The 14,076-nt window shown below is 41.5% G+C and overlaps 1 protein-coding gene across 1 annotated transcript in view; it reads left to right on the top strand.

Moving 5' to 3' along the window:
• The window catches only part of LOC138667805 (alpha-2-macroglobulin-like), a 130,487-nt gene that overhangs the window by 19,254 nt on the left and 97,157 nt on the right, over window positions 1-14,076 (top strand). The window contains exons 9-15 of the mRNA XM_069755896.1: window positions 210-324; window positions 1,949-2,058; window positions 2,135-2,293; window positions 3,094-3,321; window positions 10,176-10,242; window positions 11,326-11,471; window positions 12,827-12,976. Coding sequence (XP_069611997.1) covers window positions 210-324; window positions 1,949-2,058; window positions 2,135-2,293; window positions 3,094-3,321; window positions 10,176-10,242; window positions 11,326-11,471; window positions 12,827-12,976 — 975 coding nt within the window. The remainder of the gene's footprint in view (window positions 1-209; window positions 325-1,948; window positions 2,059-2,134; window positions 2,294-3,093; window positions 3,322-10,175; window positions 10,243-11,325; window positions 11,472-12,826; window positions 12,977-14,076) is intronic.

The following is a 14,076-nucleotide window of genomic DNA, read 5'->3' on the forward strand; positions in this document are numbered from 1 at the left end:
ATGAGAAATAAAATGTAAAGGGGCAATAATTGTCTATATTGTGAGAAATACTTGCTTATTGAATACCAAGTGATCACAAGAACAATGAGAGCCATATTCACAGCTGGTGTCATTGCATAGTTCAGATGTTTCTGTCTGGTCTTTTTAGCATTTCCTATAGCTATATTAATTTAATGGCTGTTGAATCCGAGTTTTGCTATTCTACACAGTTGGACAGATCTGGCTGCCATACGATTGTTGTCAATTCTGGATTTTTTAAGCTCAATGAAACTGGTCTGAAAAAAGAACTGAAAGGTGCTGCTTCTGTTACAGAGGAAGGGACTGGTAAGTCTTAGTCTAGACTGTTAGATGCTTCCTAACATGCTATTAGATTGCAAACAGACTGTGCTCTTTTATGTTTTTTGTTTTATGACATTGATGTAGAGTATAATTTTATGTAACCAGTGACAGCAGTTTAGTTGAACTTTAAGAGGGTGCAGAAAAAGCAGTCATACCTGGGCTTGGGTATCTTAAATGGCCCATAATTTAATCAAACACAAGTTCTCTCACAAAATGTTAAAATGGCTTATGGTACACATACCAGAGTAATATATCCAGGAGCTTTCCTGAATTTCATGCTCTTTAACATGTAATCCAATCTGTTTCACTGGGCAGTTCCTCATAATCATAATTTTGCCAGGAGCTGAAACTTACTTTCCATTACCTCCCACACTACATTGCTCCTATCATTGTCTAATATCTGTCCTGAACTGAAAGTCCGCCTATGTGTTATGACTCTATGTAGTGTTACAGACTGGAGAAAAGGAACAGAGAGAAAAAGACCCACACCCACTTCCTGTAGAGAGACAAAGCCCCAACCCCACTTCCTGTAGATCAGGGGTAGAGATCCTCAGGCCCGTAGGCTGTTTACAGCCCTCGATGAACTTTTAAACAGCCCCCAGGTAGGTTCTTGGGAATCACAGTGAGTGGGCTGGCAGCTGAATTTTGATGGCTGCTGGCTCATTTATTTCTTCTTGTTCTGTGAACACACACACGCAATGCTCACTACTGAACGCTGAGGCGCATGCAATGAAAGATTACATCCTGACACCAGTGCCAGTGTTAGGTGGTACTTTGGGCAGAGTTAGTATGCAATTTGTACAGTCCCCGAAGAAAAGAATGGTATGAATATCCGAATCGCCCTTGGTAGAAAAATGATTCCTCACTAGTTTTGTAGAGAAATATAGCACCGATCCTGCTTCCTATAATGTTGACAAGTGTAAGAGATGGATTACACTTGACGACAATCAATGAAAAATCACTCAAAATTGCGGGCCACCAGTTGGCTTGCAATTTTGAGTGATTTTTCAGGCCAAAATTAATTTTGGATAAATATAGTACTTTGCAATTTGTTAGTTATTGACTTGAGCATCAGATAAGCTTAAGGTTATTGATCTGACCTTGAACATTTAAGCTACAAGGGTGGTCAGAAACTTCACTTGTATGGCCCAACGCAAAAATATTCTTGTTGTAGCCCATTAAACAGGTTTTTAAAAACATAATATACTGTATATGAAAACTAATAAAGTGTGTCATACCAATACTACATAGAATACTCTTATATTCTGAACTGTTTGTAATAGTTATAAAGTAAGCTCGGAGATAGCGGTCAGATGCACAGTTCTTAAGTAGACAGCAATCAACCTTGATAGATTCAGTAGGTTGCACGTTTGGCTATGATGAGCATGTACTGTATATTGTGAATTGTCCACGCCTGCAATGTTTGCGCATGTAACATCCATGGATATATGTATAGCTGTGGCATCCTGCCTTATTAATACTCAGACTCACTCAGTTTGACTGCATAGGGAGGTTCAAATGCAGAGTTATAATATTTTTTTTTAATAAAAACAATGCAAATGAAAGATACATCATAAGACGTTTTTCCCAATATTCCCCCTTGATGTAGGAGTGGAGTTGTCATCAACCGGTCAAACAATCATAAGCAATGTCATCAATAAAATATCTTTTGTTAATGCTGACACTAACTACAAGGCTGGCATTCTATACAGCGGTTTGGTGAGTCATTTTTTCCCCATGTACCATGTTTTGAAGGTCAAACTCAGTTTTTATGCAATATCATATCCTTTTGCAGATTAAAGTGGAGGATGCTGGAGGTGTTCCTAAATCAAACACAACGGTATATCTAAAACATAGATATGATTCGGAGGGCCAAATCTTAGTGACCGAAGAGAATGGCCAAGTATGGTTTACTCTGAACACAACCAACTGGAAGGACAACATATACTTGACGGTATGAGTATGTTCATCAGCTGTAGGTGAAACTCATATTTAACATTAATTTTTATGAAAAGAGTGCAGATGACAATACAGAAATACAATACATAAGAGAATATTACATTTCAAGTAACAGCAATGCAAAATGTCAAGAACATATTGTACAATCTTTTATATGACCCTTTTCCTTTATCTTATTTGATGTTTTTCGCTAAGAAGGAGAAAAAATCAAAAGGGTCACAGACCCTAAATGGCATTTTTTTTAAATCACTTTTCTTTTTTGCCTTAGCACAGCTGTTAATACTATTTGGAGCAAAACTTTTCAAAATAGTGTAAGGTGCTTTACAAATTTTGCACAAAATCAAAACTGCTCTTTTATTTGTCTTCCACCACTGCAAAATTTGCTTAAAAAAATTACTCTAAGAGTGGACTGGAGTCTATTTTCGAACAAAATTATTTTGCAGCTTTTTGAAAAGTCTCAGTTGATGAATCAGCAGCATCTAGAACACCCCAAACCCTGTTCGTAATGACAAATGTAAAAAAAAAGTAACAAGCTACAACATGTAAGATAGATTTTGAAAAAAGTATAAATAGGCATAAAATACTAAAAAGGAGGCTAAAAAAAAGGCACAAGTGAAATAATGAATTAGGCCCTAAGACTATTAATGCAACTAAAGACACCAGTTCAGTTTGGAAATGTATTCATAGAATTAATGTTTGTCATGCTAAATATTGAAAACTCAATGGTAATTGTGAAATTACATGATATTTTGGATTTTTGCAGAAGATCTAAAAATATATATATATATTTTAAAGGCTCGAACAGACTTGAAGAAGAATATATATGTTTATGGTAAATATCAGCCTGATTTTGGTGAAGCTTCAATACGTATCGTCCCCTTCTACTCTCGGAGCAAGAGCTACTTGAAACTCAGTTCACAGGATCGTGTTCTCCCATGTCAGGGGCATCAAGATGTCCATGTGGAATACATCATTAGTCGCACAGAACTGAATGAGGTCAAGAATTTATCCCTGCATTACCTGGTGAGACATGTAAACTATAAGGTCCTAATTAGTGATGAGCGAGTGCACTCACTGCTCGGATTTTCCTGAGCATGCCCGGGTGACCTCCGAGTATTTGTTAGTGTTCAGAGATTTAGTTTTCATCACCTCAGCTGAATGATTTACAGCTATTAGCCAGCCTGAGTACATGTGGGGGTTGCCTGGTTGCTAGGGAATTCCCACATGTAATCAAACTGTCTAACAGTCGCAAACCATCCAGCTGCTGGGAGGAAAACTAAATCTCCGAGCAGTCATAAATACTCGGAGACCACCCTAGCGTGCTCAGGAAAACCCGAGCAATGAGTATACTCGCTCATCACTAGTCTTAATTAATACTTTAATCAGGACATCAATGTTGCTAGTGATGATTGGATGAATCAAATATAAGCCGGGATACGGAATTTATTGGTGAGAAAACAATTATTCTATTGTTCAGTGCTGTGGTGTAAGAATAACAACTTCACATTGGAATTCCTCTTCAATAAGTTTATTGGATGCACAATCACAAAAGCATGCACACAGCACTAGACCACACAAGTCCCTTTGGCAGATTGATGTTCTTCACCGTATTTTCTAATATATATAGTCCATATAGACCATTATAGGTTCCATGTAATCCTATAAGGTCTACAATTCTGATCCCATCGGTGATTGCTATTTCATCATGTGCCTTGCTACTTTCTCTGGGGTCAGATTTTTTTAATATTCAGGTCTTCCTTGGGTCATTGGAGCCTTCTGAATGTTCCTGATAGATGGATTATGGACATAATGATTCAGCATGTCCGATTTTGGACTGCTGATCCTTTTGTTTTCAAAGAGATAAGCTGCTGCCAGAGATGACTGGCAGCGGCTCTCTCATAGAGAACACAAAAGTGTTCCATCAGCTGAGTGCTCCTACATAAGGGGGAGTTGGGGAAGGCAGCTGCTGGCCAAATGGTGGTTTTGCCAACAGCCACCTAAAGTGTATGGGGAGCTTTTCTGATGGAATTGCTGGAATATGCTATAAATGTCCAATCTACTAAAATAAAGTAGCAACAAAAGGGGCATAAGCAACAAGCAAAGTAGTGACTTTTTCTAGAATTTTTTTAAATGTAATTTTAGCCCATTGTAATATCACCAAATAGTGTCAAGATAATGTTGCTACAGTATGTGTGTGCAGTGTACATAATATCACCATTTAGTGGCTAAATGATGATAAAGTAAAGACTAATTATGACGTGCTTTCAGACATCTAGCCCACAAGAAAGTTGGCCGGAAAAGTAAAATTAAGCTAAATGTATCTTCTTGAAACTATAACCCTGGGTCATCGAAGCTTTTATGCCAGAATTCTGGTTGAAAAAGTCTTGTGATGTTGCAAAATTTTTGCCCAACTAATTTTTGGTCTTCTACAACAAAATGGGTGGAGCTCAGGCACAGCAGGGCATGACAACCCCCACTTGTTAAAAGATTTGTGGGGAGGTGCACCCAGAGGTACAAGTCACTTTTCGTCTTGCCTGATTCACTAAGAAGGATGAATCATGCTCTTTATAATCCTCCCGATCCCCTCATCGAGACTGGCATGAAAAATGCCAGTCTTAATGAATTGGGACCTATATGTTTAATAAATGATACAATAAGTGGACACGAGAAATGTTTTATATTCTTAGATCCATCAATTAACCCCTTCATGACCCAGCCTATTTTGACCTTAAAGACCTTGCCGTTTTTTGCAATTCTGACCAGTGTCCCTTTATGAGGTAATAACTCAGGAACGCTTCAACGGATCCTAGCGGTTCTGAGATTGTTTTTTCGTGACATATTGGGCTTCATGTTAGTGGTAAATTTAGGTCAATAAATTCTGCGTTTATTTGTGATAAAAACGGAAATTTGGCGAAAATTTTGAAAATTTCGCAATTTTCACATTTTGAATTTTTATTCTGTTTAACCAGAGAGATATGTGACACAAAATAGTTAATAAATAACATTTCCCACATGTTTACTTTACATCAGCACAATTTTGGAAACAAAATTTTTTTTTGTTAGGAAGTTATAAGGGTTAAAATTTGACCAGCGATTTGTCATTTTTACAACGAAATTTACAAAACCATTTTTTTAGGGACCACCTCACATTTGAAGTCAGTTTGAGGGGTCTATATGGCTGAAAATACCCAAAAGTGACACCATTCTAAAAACTGCACCCCTCAAGGTACTGAAAACCACATTCAAGAAGTTTATTAACCCTTCAGGTGCTTCACAGCAGCAGAAGCAACATGGAAGGAAAAAATGAACATTTAACTTTTTAGTCACAAAAATTATCTTTTAGCAACAATTTTTTTATTTTCCCAATTGTAAAAGGAGAAACTGAACCACAAAAGTTGTTGTCCAATTTGTCCTGAGTACGCTGATACCTCATATGTGGGGGTAAACCACTGTTTGGGCACATGGTAAGGCTCGGAAGGGAAGGAGCGCCATTTGACTTTTTGAATGAAAAATTATTTCCATCGTTAGCGGACACCATGTCGCGTTTGGATAGCTCCTGTGTGCCTAAACATTGGCGCTCCCCCACAAGTGACCCCATTTTGGAAACTAGACCCCCCAAGGAACTTATTTAGATGCCTAGTGAGCACTTTAAACCCTCAGGTGCTTCACAAATTGATCTGTAAAAATGAAAAAGTACTTTTTTTCACAAAAAAATTCTTTTCGCCTCAATTTTTTCATTTTCACATGGGCAGTAGGATAAAATGGATCATAAAATTTGTTGGGCAATTTCTCCCGAGTACGCCGATACCTCATATGTGGGGGTAAACCACTGGTTGGGCACTCGGCAGGGCTCGGAAGGGAAGGCGCGCCATTTGACTTTTTGAATGGAAAATTAGCTCCAATTGTTAGCGGACACCATGTCGCGTTTGGAGAGCCCCTGTGTGCCTAAACATTGGAGCTCCCCCACAAGTGACCCCATTTTGGAAACTAGACCCCCCATGGAACTTATCTAGATGCATATTGAGCACTTTAAACCCCCAGGTGCTTCACAGAAGTTTATAACGCAGAGCCATGAAAATAAAAAATAATTTTTCTTTCCTCAAAAATGATTTTTTAGCCTGGAATTTCCTATTTTGCCAAGGATAATAGGAGAAATTGGACCCCAAATATTGTTGTCCAGTTTGTCCTGAGTACGCTGATACCCCATATGTGGGGGTAAACCACTGTTTGGGCGCATGGCAGGGCTTGGAAGGGATGGCACGCCATTTGGTTTTTAAATGGAAAATTAGCTCCAATCATCAGCGGACGCCATGTCACGTTTGGAGAGCCCCTGTGTGCCTAAACATTGGAGATCCCCCAGAAATGACCCCATTTTGGAAACTAGACCCCCAAAGGAACTAATCTAGATGTGTGGTGAGGACTTTGAACCCCCAAGTGCTTCAGAGAAGTTTATAACGCAGAGCCATGAAAATAAAATAAAAAAATTATTTTCTCAAAAATGATCTTTTAGCCTGCAATTTTTTATTTTCCCAACGGTAACAGGAGAAATTTGACCCCAAAAGTTGTTATCCAGTCTCTCCTGAGTACGCTGATACCCCATATGTGGGGGTAAATCACTGTTTGGGCACATGCCGGGGCTCGGAAGTGAAGTAGTGACGTTTTGAAATGCAGACTTTGATGGAATGCTCTGTGGGCGTCACGTTGCGTTTGCAGAGCCCCTGATGTGGCTTAACAGTAGAAACCCCCCACAAGTGACCCCATTTTGGAAACTAGACCCCTAAAGGAACTTATCTAGATGTGTGGTGAGCACTTTGAAACCCCAAGTGCTTCATAGAAGTTTATAATGCAGAGCCGTGAAAATAATAAATACGTTTTCTTTCCTCAAAAATAATTATTTAGCCCAGAATTTTTTATTTTCCCAAGGGTTACAGGAGAAATTGGACCCCAATATTTGTTGTCCAGTTTCTCCTGAGTACGCTGATACCCCATATGTGGGGGTAAACCACTGTTTGGGCACATGCCGAGGCTCGGAAGTGAAGTAGTGACGTTTTGAAATGCAGACTTTGATGGAATGCTCTGTGGGCGTCACGTTGCGTTTGCAGAGCCCCTGATGTGGCTTAATAGTAAAAACCCCCCACATGTGACCCTATTTTGGAAACTAGACCCCGAAAGGAACTTATCTAGATGTGTGGTGAGCACTTTGAACCCCCAAGTGCTTCATAGAAGTTTATAATGCAGAGCCGTGAAAATAATAAATACGTTTTCTTTCCTCAAAAATAATTATTTAGCCCAGAATTTTTTATTTTCCCAAGGGTAACAGGAGAAATTGGACCCCAATAGTTGTTGTCCAGTTTCTCCTGAGTACGCTGATACCCCATGTGTGGGGGTAAACCACTGTTTGGGCACACGTCGGGGCTCAGAAGGGAAGTAGTGACTTTTGAAATGCAGACTTTGATGGAATGGTCTGCGGGCGTCACATTGCGTTTGCAGAGCCCCTGGTGTGCCTAAACAGTAGAAACCCCCCACAAGTGACCACATTTTAGAAACTAGACCCCCCAAGGAACTTATCTAGATATGTGGTGAGCACTTTGAACCCCCAAGTGCTTCACAGACGTTTACAACGCAGAGCTGTGAAAATAAAAAATCATTTTTCTTTCCTCAAAAATGATGTTTTAGCAAGCATTTTTTTAGATTCACAAGGGTAACAGGAGAAATTGGACCCCAGTAATTGTTGCGCAGTTTATCCTGAGTACACTGATACCCCATATGTGGGGGTAAACCACTGTTTGGGCACACGTCAGGGCTCGGAAGTGAGGGAGCACCATTTGACTTTTTGAATACGAGATTGGCTGGAATCAATGGTGGCGCCATGTTGCGTTTGGAGACCCCTGATGTGCCTAAACAGTGGTAACCCCTCAATTCTACCTCCAACACTAACCCCAACACACCCCTAACTCTAATCCCAACTGTAGCCATAACCCTAATCACAACCCTAACCACAACCCTAATTCCAACCCTAACCCTAAGGCTATGTGCCCACGTTGCGGATTCGTGTGAGATATTTCCGCACCATTTTTGAAAAATCCGCGGGTAAAAGGCACTGCGTTTTACCTGCGGATTTTCCACGGATTTCCAGTGTTTTTTGTGCGGATTTCACCTGCGGATTCCTATTGAGGAACAGGTGTAAAACGCCGCGGAATCCGCACAAAGAATTGACATGCTGCGGAAAATACAACGCAGCGTTTCCGTGCGGTATTTTCTGCACCATGGGCACAGCGGATTTGGTTTTTCATATGTTTAAATGGTACTGTAAACCTGATGGAACACTGCTGCGGATCCGCAGCCAAATCCGCACCGTGTGCACATAGCCTAATTCTAAAGGTATGTGCACACGCTGCGGAAAACGCTGCAGATCCGCAGCAGTTTCCCATGAGTTTACAGTTCAATGTAAACCTATGGGAAACAAAAATCGCTGTACACATGCTGCGGAAAAACTGCACGGAAACGCAGCGGTTTACATTCCACAGCATGTCACTTTTTTGTGCGGATTCCGCAGCGGTTTTACAACTGCTCAAATAGAAAATCGCAATTGTAAAACCGCAGTGAAATGCGCAGAAAAAAACGCGGTAAATCCGCCATCAATCTGCAGCGGTTTAGCACTGCGGATTTATCAAATCCGCAGCGGAAAAATCCGCAGAGGACCAGATTACGTGTGCACATACCGAAACCCTAGCCCTAACCCTACCCCTAGCCCTAACCCTGGCCCTAACCCTACCCCTAACCCTAGCCCTACCCCTAACCCTAACCCTACCCCTATTCTAACCTTAGTGGAAAAAAAAAATGTCTTTATTTTTTTATTGTCCCTACCTATGGGCGTGACAAAGGGGGGGGGGGGTCATTTATTATTTTTTTTATTTTGATCACTGAGATATAATCTATCTCAGTGATCAAAATGCACTTTGGAACGAATCTGCCGGCCGGCAGATTCGGCGGGCGCACTGCGCATGCGCCCGCCATTTTGGAAGATGGCGGCGCCCAGGGAGAAGACGGACGGGACCCCGGCAGGATCGGTAAGTATGATGGGGTGGGGGGGGATCGGAGCACGGGGGGGGGGGGGAATCGGAGCGCGGCAGGCGTGGAACGGAGCACGGGGGGCTGGAACGGAGCACGGGGGGTGGAACGGAGCACGGGGGGTGGATCGGAATGCAGGGGGGGTGATTGGAGCACGGGGGGGGTGATTGGAGCACGGGGGGAGCGGACAAGAGCACGGGGGGAGCGGAGCACTGGATGGAGGGGAGCCGGAGCAGTGTACCGGCCAGATCAGGGGGCGATCGGTGGGGTGGGGTGGGGGCACATTAGTATTTCCAGCCATGGCCGATGATATTGCAGCATCGGCCATGGCTGGATTGTAATATTTCACCAGTTATAATAGGTGAAATATTACAAATCGCTCTGATTGGCAGTTTCACTTTCAACAGCCAATCAGAGCGATCGTAGCCACGAGGGGGTTAAGCCACCCCCCCTGGGCTAAACTACCACTCCCCCTGTCCCTGCAGATCGGGTGAAATGGGAGTTAACCCTTTCACCCGATCTGCAGGGACGCGATCTTTCCATGACGCCACATAGGCGTCATGGGTCGGATTGGCACCGACTTTCATGACGCCTACGTGGCGTCATGGGTCGGGAAGGGGTTAATAGCACTTTATAGATTGGTTAAATTAACCCAACCTGTGTATTGCTATATGCAATGTTATAATCAGGACTGATTAGCGTGTTTCAGTAGAAGCATTTTGGAAGCTCCCTTGAAGAAGCCAAATATTCCTGCATTATTATTCGTATGTTTATCACCATCATACTGTGACTATTACTTTTTATAGTTGGTCTCCAAAGTTAAAATTAAAGACTCTGGAACTGTGGAAATTGAAACTGACAGCACAAATGAAGGTAAGGAAGAAATTATTGTCTGGCAAGGGCCGCAAATTTTGGCAATTTTTTTGATTTCTGGCTAAGGGTCTATGCATATGGCATTGCCACATGAGAGCTGGAATTTGTATGGTTGATGCCTTGAATAAGCCATTGTGTGGAAATTTCTTCAGTGGCATGCGCTTTCCATATGCCATGTTCACACATTCAGTATTTTACATCAGTATTTGTAAGGCTAGGTTCCCATTGCGTTAATGGGACAGCGCTAACGGACAGCGTTGTACGGCGAAATTAATGCCGTGCAACGGGTCCGTTAGCGCACCCATTGACAGCAATGTTATTTGTTTTTGTAGCGCATCGCTAGCGCGTGCCATTTTCGGCACACGCTAGCAATGTGCCGTTCTTTTGTGACGCGCATCCGAGGTCCGTTCCTCGCTATCGCAGATCGGGGATCTGCGCTAGCGGGGACGGCGAACGTGGCCCCTAAATTAACCTTGCACTAGCGCAATCCACTAGCGCTATGCGCTTAACGGATTGCCCTAACGCAATGGGAACCTAGCCTAAGCCAAAACCAAGAGTCGGTGATATATACAGAAGTGGTGACGTGTTTCTATTATACTTTTCCACTGATTGTACCACTCCTGATTTTGGCTTACAAATACTGATGTAAAACACTGACCAAATACTGAATGTGTGAATGTGGCCTTATGGTGTATCATATAGTGCTCAAATTATGCAATTATACTGAACCAAATTAACTCAGGTATACACAGTTGCCTAAATAACACGTTCCAATCAATGTCATCAAAACATTTTGGATAAGTATGGTATCAAGGTTCCCAGGTTGGAAGTGCTCTCCCAGTAATGACAACAACCTCTGTGAGGTTTCCATTTGCCTCTTAACAGTTTTTCCTTTTGAGAATAGCAACATAATAAGAAATGCAATTAAGCCTTACACACATTCTTACATGAAACCTATAAGAATTAGGAAATTCTGTAGAGAATTAGGGTAATGTGACTGTTATTTATTTAATTATACATATATATATATATATATATATATATATATATATGTATGTATGTATATACTTTTTTATATCATAGATCTCTATGGAAGAGTCACTTTAAACCTCCCTTTGAGTGCTGGTACTTCTAAGATTGTCCATGTCCTTGTGTACATCTTTCTGCCTAATGGAGAAATGTTAGCCGATACTGCGAAATTCAACATTCTTAAATGTTTCAAGAATAAAGTAAGTAGACTTTGGTGTATAAATTGTGTTAAAATATATAATGTTTTCATTGGCCACATCACATGTGATGAATAGCGTGAATTTATGCTCAATAAATGGGACAGTTGTCTATTTGTTATAATATAAATCTTTAAAGAGAACCTGTCATTAACGTTAACCCTCATAAGATAGCTACATGGCTAAGTGGGAATTAAAGGGTTATTTTCATAATAGCATTCTTTTTCACAAAGTACAGTAACTGCATACCTGTTGTTACTATACAGACTAAGCCAAAGATAAAGATTATTTCTTGTACCATTGTGTCTTTTTCCATATTCATCTATCTTTGTGTATCCAGGTTCACAAACCTGAATGTGCCTTTTCTTAAATTCTACTAAAACTACATTTGCCAGCAGCACACTGCTTTTCTTCAGTGCAGCAGAGCCCTCCCTTGATCTCTTGTGTGCTTATGATTATCCCAATATCACGAGATTGTCGTGACAGAGAGAAGCCAGAAGACAGCAGCATCTGATTTCTCCTACTCCTGCACTAATTAGAAGCACTTCACCTTCATATTAAACTGTGTAAATTTCTTTCGGCAGTTCAGGGGTTAATGTGCTTAGTTGAGGGCTCCTGGAAGCTTTCCTGCGTTAAGGCTTGCAGCTGTGCACTGATAGCCACGCACGTCTCCTATATAATTGAGGTCCTGGTTAGCACTCATTGTCAGAGCTAGCTTATGCTGCATGGCTGTAGGTTGTTGTTGGTTATTACTGGAAAAGGGATTTAGTGGATTTATCTGTGACTGTAGCTATTTTTTGGGGGTGTGACAATTCCCTTTCTTCTCCTACTTTGGTATTACTCAATCCTTCACTCCCGGTGCATTCCTCTGTTATATGTGTGAGTTTGGTATTTTTTGTTACCCCTGTTCATATTACCTTGTTAGTCTGGTTGGTCTCCTACGGTACACTACTGCTTCCTTTTCCCTTGGTGGGTGAAGGGTAGAGACTGAGGGCGGATTCAGCAGCTAATGCAAGGAACGTGGCCAAAGCATCTTCACCATCAGAAGTAATCTAGGTGAGCAGGGCAAGCTAGGGTGCCCCTATCAGTAGGGACAGGGAAGGAGCTCCTGGTACCGGGACTCCCGATAACAGAGCTGTGACACACAATGTCTTAAAGATAATGTGCTCAAAGCAGACTGACTGATGAATATATAAAGATAACACAGGCTTCTAACACAGCTCTACTATGCTGAGTTTAGTTCAGATGTATCTACACCACAAATATTTGGCACATTAATCTACATTTAGAAGACACTCTATTCTTCTACACAATTAATAGTACTGTACACTAGTCTGCAATACTGATTTTTTCTCCAGGTGTCAACTGAGTTTTCTCCAGGTGAAGTTCTTCCGGGATCAGATGTGTATCTCCAGGTCCAGGCTGCCCCTGGATCCCTCTGTGGTCTGAGGGTGGTAGATGAGAGTGTAGTACTGATGAAGCCAGATAAAGAACTGACTGCTGAAAAGGTGAGTGATTATGTCGTTTACAGGATGGCAAGTGTTTATACTAAAGATGAGCAAATTATTTGAAATTCGAGCTTGCCGAAAAGCTGAAAAGCTTCTATTTGCTTGGAAAATGCATGTCTTAGGCCGGGGTCACACTGAGCGTAGGAAAATACGCAAGGTTGCGAGAAAAAAATGCAGTATGGATGCCATACGGATTACATACGGAGGATGCCATGCGTAAAATACGCAGCCACACCCTGCCTACGGATGACATACGGATCACTGTTTTGGGCTCATTTCTGCGTATTACGCCTGTAAAAAACGGACCGTATTTTCCCTACGGCAATTGAATTACCAGCTTTTATGCTATCTAGCTCTGTATTAAATATAAATATATATATATATATATATATATATGTGTGTGTCTCACTGACATACTGTATATATATATATATATATATATATACCTATACTATGTGTAGACATTTATTTTAGCTATTCTATTCTAACCTGTCAGTGTGATTTTACTGTACACCGCACTGAATTACTGGCTTTTCTCTCTAACACCGCTGCGAATTTCTCGCAAGTCACACTGATGGTCTGTGAGTAGGGTTGAGCGACTTTTGTTTTTATAGGATCGGGTCGGATTTCACGAAACCCGACTTTTTCAAAAGTCGGGTCGAGTGAAATCGGCCGATCCTATAAAAAAGTCGGAGTCGGGGTCGGCCGAAACACGAAACCCAATGCAGTGCATTGGGTTTCTAATGGTTCCCAGGGTTTGAAAGAGAGGAAACTCTCCTTCAGGCCCTGCGATCCATATTAATGTGTAAAATAAAGAATAAAAAAAAAAATATTGCTATACTCACCCTCGGACGCGCCCTGGTTGTAACCGGGAGCTTTCCTTCTTAAGAATCAGTGCTTGAAGGACCTTTTGATGACGTTGCGGCTTGTGATTGGTCGCGTGAGCGGTCACATGGGCGTCACGTGACCAATCACAAGCCGCGACGTAATCGAAAGGTCCTTCAAGCGCTGATTCTTAGGAAGAAAGGCTGCGGGTTACAACCAGGGCGCGTCTGAGGGTGAGTATATACCTATTAGGAATATACTCACCCTCGGACGCG

This window comes from Ranitomeya imitator, chromosome 2 (genome assembly GCF_032444005.1).
Source record: "Ranitomeya imitator isolate aRanImi1 chromosome 2, aRanImi1.pri, whole genome shotgun sequence".
Classification (NCBI taxonomy): domain Eukaryota; kingdom Metazoa; phylum Chordata; class Amphibia; order Anura; family Dendrobatidae; genus Ranitomeya; species Ranitomeya imitator.